Source organism: Mastacembelus armatus, chromosome 21, assembly GCF_900324485.2.
Source record: "Mastacembelus armatus chromosome 21, fMasArm1.2, whole genome shotgun sequence".
NCBI classification, from domain to species: Eukaryota; Metazoa; Chordata; class Actinopteri; order Synbranchiformes; family Mastacembelidae; genus Mastacembelus; species Mastacembelus armatus.
Genome location: NC_046653.1, coordinates 18,876,917 through 18,896,998, shown reverse-complemented (window position 1 = coordinate 18,896,998; position 20,082 = coordinate 18,876,917). Strand labels below are relative to the sequence as shown.

Genomic DNA, 20,082 nt, shown 5'->3' with positions numbered 1-20,082 from the left:
TATTAGCTGATTACTTTAGGGATTGTTTTAAAGGGATGACCTCAGAGCATGGAAGAGCTCAGCACAACTGAAAGAAAACACTTGGGTCATGGCACTAGTGGTGCCTAGAGATTAGATTTTTAGGTAATGTAGGAGAGTTTGGGACTCACATTTGACCTTCAAAATAAACAATTGTTAAACAGATTTCTTTTTAAGAAGATTCAACAAGATCATTTCAATTCTATGTGGACATAATTTATGACTCAATATTGTAATATTGTGTTTTACACATCTCAAAATGACCTTTCACTTTTGACTTATGCAATTCTGTTCTATAAATGTGCAAACAGAGGTTAGAAGAATTGAAATTAAAATTAAGCTTACTAAAACTATTTTGCATCTTAAACACTGGTAAGTTATTTTCTACTACAGATGAAATCTTATCTTATACATCCACGTGTTTATAATATCTTGCAATAAAAAGAAAACTACTCGAAGACAAAAACGATTATTGGGCACAGGTTCTGTAGTATTTTTCTTTGGCCTCTAGAGGGCAGTGTAAAATAAGCTAAGGCAATAGTAGTAAAGGCAGTGAAATAGGTAGTTGGTCACAAGGTACCATTCATCTGTTATCTCAGGAGAGACTAATGTAACGAAAGAGGAGCAATTAACTTCTTTGTTGAAACTTTAGTTTGTGATTTTCAATAAGAATGTCAGGGTGTAAAAAATGTGATTCAAGAGAAGACACAAATGAGACAGAACCTGATGTTGTCTAAATATCCATAAGTATAAAAGTGCTTACATTGTTTACCATACAGGCAAATAATGAAGGATTTGTTGTGGAGTGGATAACTCACTGAGGCAACAACATGACAAGTATCAAAGAGAGGAAAACATCACACAGACTGTTGTCATAACAACATATTGCAATGAACACAAAGTACCATCTGGTATGAGATTTTTAAGACACATCGAGAGGACAAGCCGATAGATAATTATTTCCCAGGAATAAGAATCAGACTGAAAAAGCAGCTTCCAAACAAACTCTGAGCTGGAAATACAAGAGGAAAAATCATACAGTGAACATGGGAGAAAGTTCAATATCAAAGCTAATCAAACGGCAAACCTGCATCATCAAACCAAAGTATGTGACGAATAGATATACCCTTTAACTGAGATCAAATAGCAGTCACAAAGCACAAAGAGGAAATACTGTATGCTGTGGTAAAGTATGATTTATTCTTTCTTTCACCAGAGCTGTAAATAGAACGAAAACTCCCAGCTAACAGATCAGGGGAAGAAGTTTGGATTGCAAAATGTTCTTTGAGCCATATGTCCTAATTTATAGTTGTTACAAGCTCACACCCATATTAATCTGTATTCAATCTGGGTCCAGACTGACCTTGAGCGTTTCACCTGAGGTATGCGCTTTGCATCCATTAAGTCTACGTGGTGTAAAACCATCTCACAGCATCAGCGTGAAGTGTCTATTACCACCGTCTTATTTCCTGTTTATATGGCAACTGCCTCAACATCCTGTTTTTAATTACTTCTCTCCAGCAGCAGATGCTTCTCACAGCAACCTGCTGTGGATTACTCCCCTGAGAACTAATGTGCTGTGACAGACCCCACTTTTCCAATCAATAACTCGCCCTAAATCTGCCATCTCTGTGCCTGCCAAACACACTCCCACTTCTAATGGCACATCATTTTCTTTAAGGGGGTGTAATTGCAGACTGTGGAAAGCTGTAGCCTTTTGTGTTCCAACTACGTAGATACTGTAAAGAAATCCAAGGTACAGAAAATACAGCCCACGGTCAACAGAGGAAGTGATGGGGGCTTTACACTGTGTTCAGTCTCACCACCATTTCCATCACATTACCCTCTGAGAAAGTACTCACTTCCCTGTTTTGGCTGTAAGAGCAGGGTGCTCAGATAAATCGCTGTGCCGCTTCATAAACCTGTTGGTGCAAGATAGTCAAGATGTTTGTTTGATTTCTGAGGTAAGTGTTTTATTGTCCAGCCAAATGCTGCCTGATCTGTTCGACCTTTAGGATGGGGAAGTATTTTTGGCTGTCATGTCTCATAAATATTTGTTGTATGTGTGTTTTGGAGCTGAGTTTTAAACCATGTTTGTTTTATTCTTCTGGTATGCAGCAATAGAGTTTTTAAAATCAATTAACTACAATTTACATTACTTACATTACTTACAATGAAAAACTGTTAAACACAGAAGTCACATGATTTCTTAACAAGACACAGCACTAGTTTCTGTATCAAACTCACACTTCCACGTTTGAAACCACAGCGAGACATTACATTTAGCCAGTTCCGTCAATACTGTAATGTTGATTTACTGTAAATTTGGTTTTTGCTCTTTGCTAGTTAAAATAATTATGGAATGACACAGCTAGACATTGATAGACTATTTGTGATCTCAGTGCAGCTGCACAACTATACAAATTATCAACTAGGAGGTTGTGCAAACTGTGAAACACAGACGGGTCCATATATAGAAGCACCGTCTGGCTATTTCAGCTCTATTGTCTCGTCAGTAAGGATGATTGCTTCAAACGTTTTTCTCTATCAAACATAGAACTGTCATATATTGAGCTTCGCTTGTTCTTTGTAGATGCCAAACTCATGTGGAGTAATGTTCAAAGGTAAGTTGCATTACTTAGCCTTGGTCCTAACCTCATTTGTAACTTGGAACTTGAAACATACTATTTCAGTCTAAATTTTAATTTGACTTTCCTCTACTGTTTTTGTAACAATTGTAACTTACAGAATTGCTCATTTTACATTTGATCAATATTGATGCACTGCAAGATAAAAATATCCATTTGTCTGTACTAGGACCCTCTGATAAGTATATGAGCTTTCAAGACAAATAAGTTAAGATTTCAGCTTAATGATAACAAATGGCCTGTGGATAATAGAAATTTGTGGTAAGGAAAAATAATTGTTGTGTTGTGTACTAATTAACTAAACAATGCCTGTTTTAGTATGCTGGATGTGAACAGCTCCAACATGTCTGTGGAGTCTAGCCCTCCGAGCCTCGAGCAGGGGCCAGTGGAGTACCGCATGTCAGGCCTGATCTTCTACTGTTTTGTCTTCATCATCGGCATCATAGTCAATCTCACTGCTCTGTGGGTGTTTGCTCTTACAACCAAGAAGAGGAACTCTGTTACTGTCTACATGATAAACGTGGCGGTGGTGGACCTCACTTTTATCATGTTGCTTCCCTTCAGGATGGTTTACCACCATCAGGACTACTGGGCTTTTGGGGATCTTTTCTGCAGGATCAGTGCCGCTCTCACCATTTTCTACCCCTGCATGGCTCTGTGGCTGTTTGCTCTGATCAGTGCTGACCGCTACATGGCCATTGTCCAGCCAAAGCACGGCAAGGAGCTGAGGAATGTCCCTAAGGCCGTAGTGGCAAGTTTGGGGGTGTGGTTCATGACTCTGGGCAGCACTGTACCACTGCTCTTCACTGAGCATGATCCTGATCGCATCTCCAACTTCACCACCTGCATCAAGATGCAAGACATCATCTACATGCGCCATGACAACCCTGTCAACTTTGTGCGACTCATCTTTTTCTTCCTGGTTCCCATATGCATAATGATTGGCTGCTATGTTGTTATTGTGGATAATCTAATACACGGTCGCACCTCTAAACTCAAACCTAAGGTGAAACAGAAGTCTATCCGGATCATCATCACGCTCATTATCCAAGTTCTGGTGTGTTTTGTGCCTTTCCATGTGTGTTTAGTGCTCCGATTGCTTGGGAATGGGATAGATGGGGGATTTAGCACAGGGGCAGTCTTCACCACCTTCCTGATGAACATGAGCACAGTGTTAGACATTATTCTCTATTACATTGTCTCCAAACAGTTCCAGGACAGGGTGATCAGCGTGATTCTATACAGGAACTATTTGCGAAGCGTGAGACGAAAAAGCAGGCACACACACACAGGCAGCATTCGATCAATAAGCAACATGACCAGTGCAATGATATGAAACAGTCATCAAACTTTGATGTCAAACAGCACACCTATAAGTACTGCTGTGCACGCTTTGGCAAAAATGTAACAGTGACTGCATCACTGTGTACATGGTTCATTATCAAAAGGATCAAAACTTGCAATTAATTTTCAAGATGTAATTTACACTCACAGTATGGGAGTGCTGGTTTTGTGGCAAAAACATCTGTGTTCAGAGCTGATTGACTCGCCCATGAGACTTGAGATGTTTTCTGTGCATCTTTGCTCTGGCAGAAACAGCATGGGTGTCTGTGGCTCAGGTGTAATATGTGCAAGAAAAACTACAGTCATTTAAAACATAGCCTACAGTATCTCATTGTTTCCTCGTGTTAGTTTGTTTCCCTTCTCACTATATCTACCACCAACTACAAAGGGCCTGACAGGGTGGGGGGTGGCCTACAGGAAACAATGGTGGGTTTCTAAAGGTTGCTGCACCATATTTGCATCTTCGCCTCTGTAACACCACAGTGTTGCATTATGAGTGAGCAAAGACAGCCATAAATGCCACACGATGTCATGCACATGAGGTGCAAATAAAAATGATTGTTTGACTGGTGCCTCTTCAGCCTCTCATATTTGTGGAATTTGAGTCTAATCCAAAACACTTGATTCAGGACACAATTGTAACACAGACCAGAAGTGTCCCGAGGGTTGCGGAAAATGTACTGACCAGGTGATGGCAGCATGGCACAGCTAGAGCCCATCTGCCTGACAGAGCAAAACAAAACAGTGCTGTCTTCACTTTTAAGTGGATAACACAATATTTTTGTGTCGCCGCTTTAGATTTCTTTATACATTTTTTAATGCGTATTATTAAATTTCAAATGGCTTTGACAATGGAAATAATTCAGCTTTTATTCTTGGAAATAACCATTTCCCATTATCCCAGACAAGTTGTTAACTACAGTCATAACAGCTTCCTCAACCAGGAATCCGACTGAAGTGTGTTTATAGTGCAATGCAAATCGTATTGATTAGATGTTAAATGATTCAGTCACTTGAAGTGCATTTACAGTAACATCCTGAAGAGATGTCAGGGAGGCTATTTACTAGATTTAAAGTAGCTTTAACCTTAAAAGAGAAAACCTTTTTGGTCAGGAGAACTATAATATCAGGCTCTGTGGAGTATAAGCACCACAAAACTAAATCCTGCAATTTATCCTCAAATTATTCCTCAAATGACAGACAAGTGATGAGTTAGAAGGTACTGAATGTGTGACAGTTCTATCTCTGTGAAGTGAGGGTTTAATTTAAATGAAAGAAAAATCTCGTGTGTGAATGTGATGCTTTTGATAGCTGTCCTGTGCAAGCATCACCCGAGCTAAGAATTGATTTGATATTGCCAGTTTCTAAAATAATCAAGTTACTGTGTCTGTCACACCAACGCCATCTTAACTGGATTAGACAGTATGTCAGTGTAGCTGAGTAACTACGCAGTGTTAGTGCACCCTGTGGTGTGACCACATCTACCATATTAATTCCCAGAACGGTTATTGTGCTGTCTTGTATTATACTGTACAATTCCTTAAAGAGATTGATATTGCAATTTTATTTTTGTTTTCTCACATCTCCATAAGGAAACCCGTTCAAAATCTCACTGAGATAAGTTAATGGGGTACAGCAGTAAATGGATGATCTGGTGTACATTGTGCACAGGCAAGAAATGGCCAGTGACATTGAGCACTTGAAGATTTACACTGTGTTTAATGAGAGGAGGCAGACTACAAGTTCTTCATCTCACATGGAATTCTGGGAACTGCAGTTCATCACATAGCGAAAGGTTTATTGGTTGGTGGACTACAAGTGGATTTATAACCAAGAGGTCAAAGGTCACATGAAACATCAGAGGGTCGTCTATCTGTCCCACCTGTTAGCCATCAAAGAAAAACCAGCTCCGTGCTCACAGCAACTGGCATTTAAAACAATTAAGTTTCCTGTCAAGTCCCTGTGATGAATTATCCGGAAGCTTTACCCGCTGTAATTCTAAATCTTCCCAACAAGTGCCTTTGTTGTAGAGAAATTAATGAAAACAAGATTGTCTTTCATAGGAGCTGATCTAACAGCGCGACAGCCAGCTGCTCTTCTTTGGGAATAAAAACAGTCAGCATTAAACACAGCTCAGACAAAATACTTTTTTTTTCTACCACTCGTGTGGAAAACAAATCAGGCGGTGAGCGCAGTGGCCATCTGTTTTGTTATTTGATATGTGTGAATACATGTTGTAATGACTTTGTTTGCGAATCACTCTGCGCGGCAGAACACACAAGAGCTCTCGAAGTGCTGGAGTGTTCAAAGCTAATCATATAATTGGACACAATAGTCGATGACAAATGGAGACGCTTGGAGCCAGCCAGCTGGGGAAGTGAATATGTAATCATTGTAAAATCATATCATTTTTGCATATTTGAAGACAGCTTAATAGACTTTGTGTGTCAGCACAGAATCAAATGATGATCAGAGACAGAGTTGGCTTATTTGTTTTTCTAAATAGTGCTTTGCTATTTATCTTTATCATGATTAAAAAACATTCTGAAGAGTTTGTGTCTTATATGTTCATGTATGTTTCGTGCTGTTGCGAATGTTTGGGACAAATGACTCCTATGAGTGTGGAATAAAGGAATATGGTACAGCAGTAAACATGAGAGGTGCTACAGGAGTCTAAACAGTGACGTAAAGCTGCATGAACAAATTACCATATAGTAAAATTACTGCAGCAACATACTATTATATAATTAATAGTACTAAATAACCTGCAGTTAAAAATCTACTTAGATGATCATATCTTGAAGAGGATGCCTGGTGTCAATGAAAGGGATAAACCATCCTGCCAAAACTCTTCTCTTACTACAAGACGGTTACACATCAATAATGATTTAACCCACAGTAATAGTTTCATGTGACCTAATTTGCCACACTAAAACCTCTAAGCAAACACCTGAAGCAGTTTTTGCCAAGCAAAATGTGTTGAAGCAGCAGCAGAAACAAAATATGTCACATTTGGTTTGAAGCACAATTCCCTACACTTTTACTATACCATTAGTCTTCATGTTGTTTCCATTAGAAAGCAGGAGAACTTGAAAGAGAGCCTATAATGTTATATAGATACTGTACACATCCAGCCTCATATGGGCCTCCTTGTCTACTGTACAGCATTAGCAACAAGCAGCTGCCTGTATTTACATCATTTAGCATTTCTCTTAGGGCACTTTAATACACTGAACCTCTCCCCTGGTAAACTTTACAATAGGATGTTGAAGGATAACCTTGGACTACCAAAGGAAATGAGAGGCACATGTGTGTGGATGTAGCAGCGCAACAGTGGGTTCCCCCCTTTGACGCTGAGCTTAAGGGCTGCACAATGAGACTAATGGATTCCTTTTGTGGACAAAACTAGGTTAAGCACATGAGCTATTGTTCTTATCTGTGGTAGATGGACGATTATTACATACAGTAGGAACTGTGCAAAGTATTCCTTTTGTGCATATATTTAGCCAGGATAGCCTTACAGACGTAATCTTTTCCTTTGGCAATTGCAGTCTACTCCTGCATTGTCTTTTGTCTCCATTAAAAGGAGATAATCCACTGCAAGAGTTTCAAATACTACTAAACTGACTCCAATTGACCCAGCAGTTAGCAGAGGACTGGAGGAGAGGAAATGTATGGCCTTGATTACAGCTGTGCGTCTGTTTTAGCAGACTGTTACGTTGCAGATTCACACACACAGCCAGCCACCATTAGCACATATAAATAATGTAAGGCCCTCATCTCTCTGTGTTTTTTTCCAACTCTCTACTCAGCTAAGTGCCTGCATGGAGACCTTGGCCTCCTCCTTGTCAGGTTGTCCATAGATTAGTATAAGATTTAAGTCTGTAAAGCAGCATGTTCTTGACAAGTGTTCTGCTCAATGCATGTGGGAATGTTTTTAATTTTATCACGTGAAGTGGAATAGGAGCTCCAGTGGGGACTGTGTCAGGTTGTGTTAATATTTAATCTGGTCTCACTTCAGTTTCCTCATGATCCACAGTGTCGTAAGAGCAGAATGAGAGAGCAACATTACAGGACGGATAAAGAGACATGAGTAAAGACGTTGTAGCTCCAGGACGCTGCCTCACTCAGGATGTAGCAGCGTGAAAAGCTTGTGAAGACACTATTATGAGATTCGACTTGTGTCTCTCTTCTCTGCTGAGGCCCGGGCCATAGTGCAGTGTGCCAGTCAGTGATATTATGGCAGCTAATGCTAATGCACTCATTTCAGCTGATGTGCATCTAAAGAGAGCTGACTGACAAATTTAATGTGAAAGCAGGTAGAGAGGAAGAGTGGGAGAGTTGTGTTGGTGAAAAAAAAAAAAGCAGAACACAGCATTAGCCTGTGTTGTGTGTGTGTGTGTGTGTGTGTGTGTGTGTGCAGGAGAGACGGAGGGGGAAGAAGGGAGAGAAAAGAGTGAGAGACGGAGAGATGGAGGAAAGAACAAGAGAGGCCTTTCACTTCCTCTGTGTGCACATCACGTCTTCTCTCCCTGAGCTCAATTACAGGATTGATACTCAGAGAGGAAACTTCATCATGTCGTACAGATGTCTTCACTGGGAGAAAGAGGGAGACAACGCATGTTGTCATTTAACATGACATGGTCTGCGTTCATTCAAAACAAATAAAATGAGAAACAGTCGGACGATATGTTTCATTATAGGCTAATAATAAATAAGGGAACACTGGTAAAGACTTACGAGAAGTCACGAGAGGAAGGAAATAGCAGCGACAAAGAATGAACTGGAGGTGGCCCTGACTGTTGGATGGAGAATTTAACAATTCTGCTGAGTGAATTAATCTTAAACAATAACTTGCAAACAATAATAATCTTTCAGTGAGCCATTCAGCTCCATCACAGTAAACATTTTTTATAACCCAGACAGCTCTATAAAGTGCTTTAGGCATCATTGGGCTCACCCGTCATTAGTCAGTGTCTGGGTGTAAATCTGAATAAAACCACTGTGTTCGTGAGGCTGCACAGACACAAGCCCATATCTACTTTACACTGTTTCATTTCAAACAGTGACACAAGCAGCGAAAACACTCCACAACAATGGCCATGTTTTGCTTTAATTTGATTAGGTTTTGTCTCAGCAAATGCCAAGTCCTGTTTTGCCTCAAGAACATATCTCTTAATCACGTTCCATCCAGGCTGTGTCTTTCATCTAAATCTCACAGCCGTGGCTCACACCCAACTTTATTTTGCTGAAAGGTAGAAAATAGCACACACACAGACACACACAGACACTAACACGCACATCCACGTGCACACGCATCCAACAAGGGGGAATACGATGACAAAAGCCTAGCTCTCATCTCTGTCACATAAAGTGATGTTTTGTGTTTAGCTGTGTGCAACTGAGGTGTGCATGTGTGTCTGTCTGCAGGGCTCAGATCCACGTTGTTTGGTTTGCTTCTCCATTAAGAGAGCTGTAAAGGAGAGGGAACAGATGGCTGCTGGCCCGCTCTGTCCTGCATCCTCTCACAACTGCCACACTTCCTGTGCGTCCATTAATCTTCTCTCACTACTCCTGCAGCACAACTTTATTAAAACAACTCAGGAGAGAGCGAACAACAAGCCTGCGCAGCTGTCAGGAGCAAAAGACAGAACCATTCGTCCACAGAAGAACGGCCTCGGATTTCTAGTCGCATCTGTAAAACAGCTCGAGTAGAATCCGGTTGGCTTTGAAGTAGACTCTGCAAAGCACTCGCTGTGGTAGAGAGACAATAAATGCTCATTAGAACACAGCTGGAACTGCTGTTCTTGTTGAGTTCAGAGCTATAGTTTGTCAAACCTAAATATGTGAGGCTCTGGAATCCTGCCTGGGACAGACTACTGTTTTCTCCTGCTCTAGGAACATGTGGGAAAGGCTGGATAATATCAAACCTTGACCTGAGCTTTCAGCATATAGGATCACATACACACTAATGTACAAGCAGATTAGTGGGGACTTGTAGAAATGCTCTCACATAACATAACACCATAATAACATAACATAATCACATAATCATAACACCACACAAAGTGAGGGGCTGACTGCTGTATAATCACTGTTTTAAAACAAAGACTACAGTTGTTGTCCTGTCTGATTGTTCTCAAAGGAAGAAATACATTACTATTTAGGAGACCTGTGCAAATTCACATAGTGCGCTGTCATGACAAATATTGCAGGAACGTAGCTCTATTTGGCTCCATGGTCTGTGTCCATAGCAGTCAGTGGGTAAATTGAAAAATCAATTCCAATTTAAATTATTGGAATAAAGAACTCCAGGAGCCGGAGATAAAAAAAAAAAAAAAAAAAAAAAGGGAAAAAAAATCTTCTAGATCCCCTTTAATTGGAAAGTCATTTCTTCAGGGTATTCTAATGGTTCTGAGGGAAGATTGCAAAATAAAGTTGATGAGCTGGGGGGAGGTTAATAGGATGCGCTTGTGTTTGTGTGTGTTTGACTGACCCTGTGTGTTTTCTTTGCTCTGCCACACAATGTTCAGTCTTCCCCTCCCTTATGACAGAGGCACCAAATGAAGACTAATCCAGTGGGCTCACACACACTCAGACATACACTCCCTCATGCCTGTGGTCATTCGTCTCATCCATCTGCTATCTGGGGGAGTGTCGGGGGCTCTTGGGTCAAACTAAATTAACCATCCCTCGCTCACAATTGTAAAAATGTAATTGACTTAATATAACCAACCCTGGTGATTTGGATACTCTGGCTGTGAGTAATTTTGTGAACGTTTACTGACACCACTTCAGATTTGAAACACCTTCAAAGTCTAATGTCGTATTGATGTATTATGACATAAAGTGACTGTTTAAAAAAAATCTTTGTAGTTTGTGGTTGTAACTAATTTAGAAATGATAAAGCTCCTAGAACCATGTCAGCTATTCATAATAAAATTCTTACTTTTTTTGGGATCTATTCTGTGAATTAACTCCTTTTACTGCTACTAGAAACTTTAAATGGTCAGAATCCATTTTTCTACAAACAACTGATCACGTGATTACTGGGACTAATACCAGCTTGTAATATAGAACAAGATGAGTTGTGTTATCACTCAGTTCCCTCCATTTCAACTGCACTAGCTTCTCTCATTAAATGTTGAGTTTTCAGGGTCCCATATTCTAATTTCCAGCCACATCAGGCATTTTTCAGAAATAAAGCTCTAAAAATCCACAGAACACCATCTGCTCAGTAACAAACAACAGAGAGACCCTGCTAAGGCACAATCCGATGAATACAGTGGAGCATTTAGCAGTCAAAGACACTTTGTTATTTTCCTCACAAGTGGGTGCTGACCAAAAAGGAGTTAAAAGGAGAGCGTACTCTAGGGTAGAGAGACAACTGCCATGAATGCTCAGAGTTCTCCATAACTCAAGGATGTGTAAATATCCAATTTTGCCTCATCAATTCAAAAGGTGCTGTCATTGTTTTGTTGATAGCCTGCTTCTGCTGTCCCCAAGAGCATAGCAACAAAATCACCTATTACAGGTTTAACAGTGCACAGTGCCTATAGCCCCGTTAACCAGCGTGGTGGAGTGATGCATCTTCACAAAAAGAAAAAAAAAAAGAAAAACCTTCTACAAGTGGCGAGCATTACAATAATTGTGCTGCTGCTTAAATAAAATCATTCCAAAATAAGATAGGAATCATTTACACCCATCATCTCTGCATATGCTTGTGCAAAGACCATTATCACCTCCCCTTGTTTTCTGCTGTGTGACCGTTATGAAATCAGAATTGCACAAGTGAAAGCCTTAAATTCACACATTGGCCTCCACAGGGAACATTTGCCTGCATTGAAAAAAAAAAAAAAAAAAAACATCCCTTAACAGTTAATTTTGCCCTGTCTTGTACAAACAGGATTATTATAGTTCATACAATCTTGTATAAATCAATCTACATTTCCTTCAGCCCCTCTCCTGCCAACCTGGTCTGAGACCTTTCTCTGCTGCCTTGTTGACATTAAAGACGCACTGTGCAGAGACATTTCCATTCAAGAAACTTGTTGACATAGTTATCAGACATCAAAGAACCTTGTGTCATTTTGAAAAGGCCTTACAAGAGTAATGGAGATGTTAAAGGGCGTGTTATCACAAAAGGATGAGAGGATATGAACATGCTTTGACTCAAAGACTGGAAGCAGAGAGGGGGCATTGTTAAAAAAAAAAAAAAGCAAAAACATTGAAATACATTCTCGAGAGAGAGAGAGAAGCGCTCGGCTCCATTTCCGCCTAAGAAGCGTAGAGTTAAAAGGTGGCCCCTGTACAAATGAAACTCAATTTCACGCCACATTATCCCTCCCTGTTCTCTTTCCTGGCTTTCATTTTCATTAAGACCAGAGACAATCATAAATTAATAATTACTGCCGAATGTCTAAGCGCAGGCCGCAGTCCTGTGGCCCTCCCCTCGCCTCTGTGGTCTTCCATGTTCACGCTTGCAAAATGTTAATTTAGGTAATGTGGCCTGGCCCTTGTCAGATAAAACTGTTTTGTAGTTTCACTAATACATAATGGTCTATCTGATTAGGTGACATTAGTCCTATCTTTCAGACTATCAGCCTGCACCTTCCTAATGTCTCTCCATAGACTCAGGGCACCGCTGAGTTATCAAGAGACATGCAATACTACTGCTTTCACTAAATGGCCATCTCCTGGTCATGATGATGAGCACAGAATTAGCTCGGTCGGGGTTAACAGAGCAGTTGACACTATGCTGAAGTATAAATACAACTTCATTTCTCTCTTGTGAAACTTTTTTATCCTTAAAAGCTTAAAACATCTGTCAGCAGGGCCACGATAAGCAAATTTCTTCAGCTGGTCAAGTGAGCACAAAGCAACAACAAATTGTGCAATGTGATGTTGGGCAACACCACAGTGAAATGGCAGGATCATGCGGAATAATCATGTCTGGATGATGTCTTCATGAGCATCGCTCCATGTCAAGCCAAGTAAATAAAGCACACAGCTAACACAGCTCTCACTGCTCCAATATGCGATCAGCACTGCGCCTTGCACACTGCAGTGAAGTGAAATGCAACAACACAGCTATAATGCACATTTGGTATTTAAAGTCTCCGTGCCTCATGGTCATATTTGTACTGAATTGAATTTATTACAAAATGTGCAGTGATATGAAACATGTAGCTGCAGGGCCTGTTCTCTCAGATGCCAGTGCAGAAAAAGGCATCAGATAGAGAGAATATTTGAGTAATAGCTACGAACAGCCCACATCTCACAAGCTCACTGGAGTCACACGGTGTGAATCTTTCACTGCAGCAAAAAAAAAAAAAAAAAAATTAAAAAAAAAGGAACGATTGAGTCATTAAATGGATAAAGTGGACGTGATGTCAGAATTTCATTTCTTCCAGAGTGAGTTTAAGTTTTGAGAGGAGCTGCGACAGTCGGTGTGAGTCCGAACGCAAAGAGAAGCACAGTTTCATGATTGATTGCCCATTGTGTGTCATATTGGTCTTTCAAGGTTGATTGAAACTTTAACCTTGTTTTTAATAAAAAGAAGAAAAGCTTGAAATATTTCAGGCCTTGAATTTTTACAATGCAGCATTGAATTATGCAGCAATCAGTCAATTATTCATCTCTGTGGCTGTGTTACGGCCATGCTTTAAAAAGCATGCAAAATGGGAATGGGCCAAGCATGCTGTGTCAACACATTTCACTCAGAATTGCTTACTAGAGAAATTTGTCTCTCAATGTCGATTTCTTATTTTTTTATGCGTTTTAAGAGCTGTACCAGTTACAGTTGTTCTGAAATGATCCCTGTGGATAACTATCGAATCATTCGAGCAAAATAAATGTCACTCAAGAGCAGCCTGTACAAATAATCATTACAAGAAAGAAAACAACCTGTAAGAAGTCCCACAATAACAAAGCCACATTTACATAAGAGTATTATTTGAAAAATGCAGCGTTTTCTTAACTCTCTCCAGGCCTGAGTGTTATTTAAAGTGAATATTACGATGCATGACCTTACAGCATGTACAACTGGTTAAAGGAGTGCTGTTTATTTTATGGTGATATATTGTGAATTAGTGTCATACACTTGAAAGTACACATGAAATAATTTATTTACAGTGAGCCTGGTCACACTCTCATTTACATATTTTATCTAGGATTAGCCTATGCAATAAAACACACACATACACACACACACACGCACGCATGCACACACGCGAGTCAAAGGCTACACACACATACATCCAAACTCATTGGCAAAAAAAAAAAGGAAAAAAAAAAAAACAACTCAACACAAGATGTTCTCATCATTAGATTACGCATACATTTTTTTTTTTTTACTGCTATACAAAGTGAAGAACAATATGCTCATTTATTTCTCTACAGCACAGTATACCAGCGATGTTTTTTTTTAGGCCACACATAATACACAGAAATTAGTTAAAAGACTGAGGGCTGATTGTAAAGTTCTCAAAAACGAATATGCTAAAAAACAGAATTGCAAAGAAAGCAGCTGCCCCCCCCCGCCCAACACTTGCCCACATTCGTATCAGATCATCTGGAATGAGTATGTTTGGTTGCCTCAGTGGTGTTGATCTACATGTTTACATGTTCATGGCTGTATAGGAAATGTTAAATCAGCCTCGTCAACACACGGTGAATTGTGTTCAAGACCTCGGGCAACATAGCTAACTCACATAGTTTATCATCAACATGTTAACTTTATTTGAATTTGAAATACAATGAGATGATTCGAGAAGCTATATAAGTTATCAGTGACAACAGACCTAGACACTCCATTGAGAACAAAAAGAACAAACACTTTGTGAACATGGGACACTCCTTCTCCTTCTCCTCCTCCTGATTGTAACATATAAGGTCTAAACTGTTTCGCAGTTAAAGGACTGACATCGGCGTATGACTAGAGAATATACACAGGTGTGTTTCAGCACCGAAAATTCAAAAGTCTTCACAGAAACTAACAGAAAATTCTAACATGAATTTCTTTTGCCTCATCAGGATATCATGAAAGAGTAAAAAAAGTGTGTTTGCTTAGGTTCGACGAGGATTTAAGCAATAGTAAAATGGTATTCAGATTGGAAACATTGTGTTATGACTGATTGTTTCTCAAGCTGAAATGCGATCATAACTTGTTTGGATATTTCTTCTTTTAAAAAGCATTGAGAGGTGCTGATTTTTTTTTTAGCGTGTCTCATGACAAAAATGTACAGTAAATTCCAAGAAATATTACCTCTGTTACAAAGATTACAGTACTATTAACAGTAAAAGTCTTCATTTTGAAAGTGAAATGTTTGATAATTATGTCTTCAAAATCATTTGGGCTTGAGTGAGTCAACCCTAGTATTTGTTCAGCACAATATAGGATTTATTAAATATCATAATTCCAGGACAAACATTTACATGCCTGCATGCTTTCTCACCAAAATGGCAGCTATAGGAAAGAATGATGGCTCAGAAATAGAACAAAACAAAACTGTAGATTTATATAAATGGTGGTATTGTTTGCCTAATAGCTCTACTGCATACACAATACCTCTTAACGTATATACACATACCTTATCAATCCACCCGGGTTCGACAGAGTGAGTTTTCCTATCATTTCCATCAGATCTTGTATATACAACAATGGTAAAAAGGAAACTTGATTGTATTGTCATCTAATTTAGAAAACATGAAAATCAAACATCAGTCTTCTGGTTTGATGAACACATGGATAGATTCACATTTTTTTTTTTTCCACAAGGTTCATCTCCACGTGTCATTTTTAGCTTCTCAAAATTCAATTTGAAATACAAAACAAAACTTCAGTCGAATTTCTTTTTGAAGCTTTCTCGCTGGCTGAGATACAGTATAAAAATCTTCAGTGCTGTGAATTTATGAGTTATTACCAACAGTGTACCATGGGTACATTTTTACTGTGCTCAATATATATGTTTATCCTTCACGTTGGCCAACCCGTTATGTCAAAACCTGCTTTCTCAAACTATTTCATGTTGGCCTCTGTGATGAAAAAGACTTCTCATTCTACATTCAGACACAACCTCCTCCAGCATCTGGGTGAACACAGCATTCCCACTGAACTCCTACAAGCAGCTTGACTTCTTTTCCTCTACTAAATCAGCCTGGATAAGGGCTCTCGAGAATCTTCATGGGTTTTCTTTTCTTTCTTTCTTTTTTTTTTCTTCCTTTTTTTCTGAAATTTGTACATCCTCCAGCTCCTCGTGGCCTTATCAGTACATCACTGTGGTTTTCAGGAACAGTCTTCCATCTGCAACAGAGGACACAGGAGCCAAGGATTAGCCAACAGCTAACATCCTCTTCAGGATGTGATTGTTGATGAAACGTAACTCTGAAATGTTGCCCTCTGGTCTTTCAGTTTCAGCAGCGTTACTATGGATTCATAAACTGATTTAAGGATAAGATAAAGTTACTGACCATGACAAATGAGATTAAATACCATGTACAGCCATTTATCACTTACACTTCCTAAATATAAGAAATAATCATGTATGAACTATGTCATTTATTCATTCAGATGGAGTCAGGAAGAAAGAAATCACATACTATTGAAAGTAGTTCTACCTTCGTATTTATGATCATGTACAGTACATCATCCATTCAGGATGTACAAATGTAATTAGAGTTACATACATATTTTATTACCAGAAAAGCACACACTGTAAAAGTAACTAGAATAACCACACTCAGGGTATCAGAACTGTGTGGCACATGTGTTTAAGACATCTCTACTGATACGCTTGTTTGAACAATACTGCACTCATGATGTAAAGCGGGTTCCAAGTGACATTTCCTGCACAGGAAATAGTGTTTATTGAAAACGGCAGACATTCCTCTGCTATGTTATCTCCAGACACCTCCAACCTAACGAGCTTTGTCCATTTGCAGCAAACACTCTTGTCTGTGGGTTCGCCTGAGTGAGCAGCGCTGCTCCGGCGCTGAGCTGGTAAAAGCATCTGTTAGGCACAGCTCAGGAGCATGTTTGACGTTTATTACCTTCACAATTCTTCTGCCGGTGAATGCTACAGTAATTCCTTTAAGAAGCACACCTCTCTATGGCAGTGCGCCTAAATAATTCAATGTTAAAGAGAAACGCACACAAAGATATTTAGCACCGCAAGTTGTTGGACATGACACAAGCTGCGAAGGACAGCAGAGACGGCGCTCAGTGACGCTTCTGGTCACAGAGAACATCTAAGCTTCTACCTCAACTGGACAGAACAAGCAAACATCCGATTATTTTCCTATAATCAAAAAGTGTTTTTTAATTTTATTTTCACTCAGAATTTAAACGTGTTTGTTCAGTTTCTAATCTATACTTATTACATTATCAATATTGTATCAGTTAGTCTTGTTCCCCCTTTTCGGTCTGTGTTTTAGGTATTGTGCATGGAGAGTGGAGCCAACAAAGGCTTGTTTTGTGTGTGTGTACAGTACGTGTGTGTTTGTGGAGGGGTTGGAGGGGGGTGTACAAACACACAGGCTAATTACCCAGCACAGCCGTAGGTCTCAAAGGCATTGCACTCTGGCTGCCTCTATTCAAGCAACAACCACCGAGTTCTGTGTAAAAGTCATTACAGCATGAACGCAGCACTATAAGAGAAGAGAAAGTCAAGGTGGGGGCTGAAGAGAGCTGAGTGAGGGCCGTGATGCACAACTCGATACACACATGCACCCCTTTCACAACGAGACCAGATGAAACATCACACACTCACCTCACACGCTGTCGGCCTGCCTGCCCAGCTTAGAGCAGTTTACAGGGGTGTTAATGGAAACAAAGACGATTAGTTCACCATTTGACGGATGATGACATTTAATACGTTGTCGAGAGGATGTTAGACATCGCATTGTTTTACTTCTGAAAAATAAAATTATGGTGACAGATAAAGAATATGTGAGAAGGCCCATGAGCAAATCTCACTCATCCAAATCCATTTTGAAAAAGATTGTGCAATATTAGTGCAAATGTTGAAACATCTGCTTTATTTACACGCATAGAAAAATTGGTGACGTCTTGACACATTGTTTTATGAAAGACTGTCTCATTAAAATATGTTAAAACTTTAGTATTTTTATATTCAAATCAAGATGAAAAGTTCATTAAAGAGAATAAATATTTCATTAGATGCTAAATAAAACAAAGGGAATTTTTGGCTTCTCTCAGCATAAAATTCCTTTGAAAGATTAATTAATACATGTAAATTATGCAAATTATGCCCATGCAAATATTTTATGAAGACAATTAAGGGATCCATTAATTACAGTCTTTTTTGCTTCAGTGACATTCATTCATTTAATTTTAATTTCACTTTAACTGTTTTGATGTTTAATCTTGCAACAAAGAACTTTATCTCTGTGCACAGGGTCGTGTAAACTTGCCGAACACATCGAGTGGGAAGCGGCAGGGAACCAGAGAAGATACTGGGGGAAGATATTCACATGTGCACCGTTGCCAGGCAGTACTGGCGAGGTACAGTCCCAGTAGCTTGCCTGTCTGTGAAAAGAGCCACGTTCCCTCTTGGACCTGATTCAAAACACTGTAAAAGCAATTAATACACACAGACTGTGTTAATATCACAGAATTAGAGAAGTGTGACAAAAGACAAATAGAAATAATTAGTTCTCTAAAATTATGCCCTCATTATTTTTTTCCCTCTCTCTCTCTCTCTCCATTCGCCTCCCTGACTTTGGAGTTGAGAATATACCCACACATTTCTCTCGGCTTTCATGCGAGTGATAGGCTTGTTTTTCCCCTTTTGCTTGTGTAATTTATCAACATCATTTTTTGCCATTTGAGGTTAATTATACAGCGAGGCTTGCAGAGTAGAGCAGAGGAGACATGGGTGGCAGACAAATGCTTCTCTAATTGAACAAAAAACACAAAGTGGAGCCTGTTATTCAGTTTCCTCCTTCATTCCACTCTTCAAGGCAATGATCAGAGTGATTGTGAGACCGCAAAAATTATATGCTCTGTAGCCATATCATACTGTTCCGAACAGGGATCAGATAAAAAATAAAATTAAAAAAACCCTTAATTTAATCCAAACTATACTTTTAAACATGGATGTTGTCATTATTAAATGTAAAGCTTGAATGCATTTCACACAATTACACTACAAAAAGGCAGCTCTTCTTACAAGCATAAAACGCTAGAAATTAAAGTGGCTAAATATACTAATTTAGTATGAAATAGGGAGCTATAATTATGCTGTATCTGGAAGTTATCTTTGTGTTTAAATGATGACATATGGATTTCCTTTTTTTGGACATCAAACTGTTTCAGATCCCTGCAGTGACTGAATGACATTTAATTATGGAGGAGTCATCATTTCTCTTAGTACATTTTCTTTCTTTTTGCCCTTTCACAAAATATCAGTTCAAGTAGACTAATCAAACATTAAAGAGTTAAAGGGACCTAACTTATTCTTGCATACAAAGATGAATATTTTCCACTTTTCACAGCAAATTACATGCAGCATTTTCCTGGATAAATTGGTCCCTCTCCCACTGATAAGGGCGGTTCTAGGCAGATGCAGCTGAGGCGTATTAAAGGAAGACGTTCGAGTAATAATGAGGATATTCAACCTCTGCAAGGTGTCTTGTATCTGGGTAAACACAGATAGCAGGCAGTCTACAGAGGTTATCACTAGAGCGCCCTTCCCCAAACACATACTGCACCCCCAAGGCTAACAAACAAACAAATCATTAAAAATGTACAAGGCTTATTCATAAAATGGATTGATTTGCCCCGTTTATTACTATCAAAGGGGGGATTCCACTGCTTTTTTTGGTTTTATGACTCATTAATGCTTCCTGAGCTGTAAACAAACCACTTCTTTCATTCTTTCTTTGCGGCCTTCAAGCTTAATCGTTGTACTATTTTACTCACTGTATTGCACAGAGTTTTTTTCCAACAAAGATCTGTTTCCTGAAAGAATCACAGCTAGTAAAAGTCAAGTAAAAGAGCAATATTATTTCTACAGAAAACCAATGATCTTGACCCAGTGCTGTGGCCCAG

The 20,082-nt window shown here is 39.3% G+C and overlaps 2 protein-coding genes across 6 annotated transcripts in view; one reads left to right on the top strand and one right to left on the bottom strand.

Moving 5' to 3' along the window:
* The first annotated feature begins 1,819 nt into the window (after positions 1-1,819).
* gpr18 (G protein-coupled receptor 18) lies at positions 1,820-6,561 on the top strand. The gene is made up of 3 exons (XM_026296082.2): positions 1,820-1,982; positions 2,612-2,642; positions 2,985-6,561. Exons 2-3 carry the CDS (start codon positions 2,623-2,625, stop codon positions 4,000-4,002), a joined length of 1,038 nt encoding a protein of 345 aa, XP_026151867.1. The 5' UTR covers positions 1,820-1,982; positions 2,612-2,622; the 3' UTR covers positions 4,003-6,561.
* A 9,667-nt stretch (positions 6,562-16,228) lies between these two features.
* The window catches only part of dachd (dachshund d), an 88,887-nt gene continuing 85,033 nt past the window's right edge, over positions 16,229-20,082 (bottom strand). For all 5 annotated transcript variants that reach the window (XM_026295759.1, XM_026295763.1, XM_026295760.1 and 2 more), the window contains exon 11: positions 16,229-16,314. In XM_026295759.1, the coding sequence (XP_026151544.1) occupies positions 16,277-16,314 (38 nt within the window). In that variant the 3' untranslated portion in view covers positions 16,229-16,276. The remainder of the gene's footprint in view (positions 16,315-20,082) is intronic.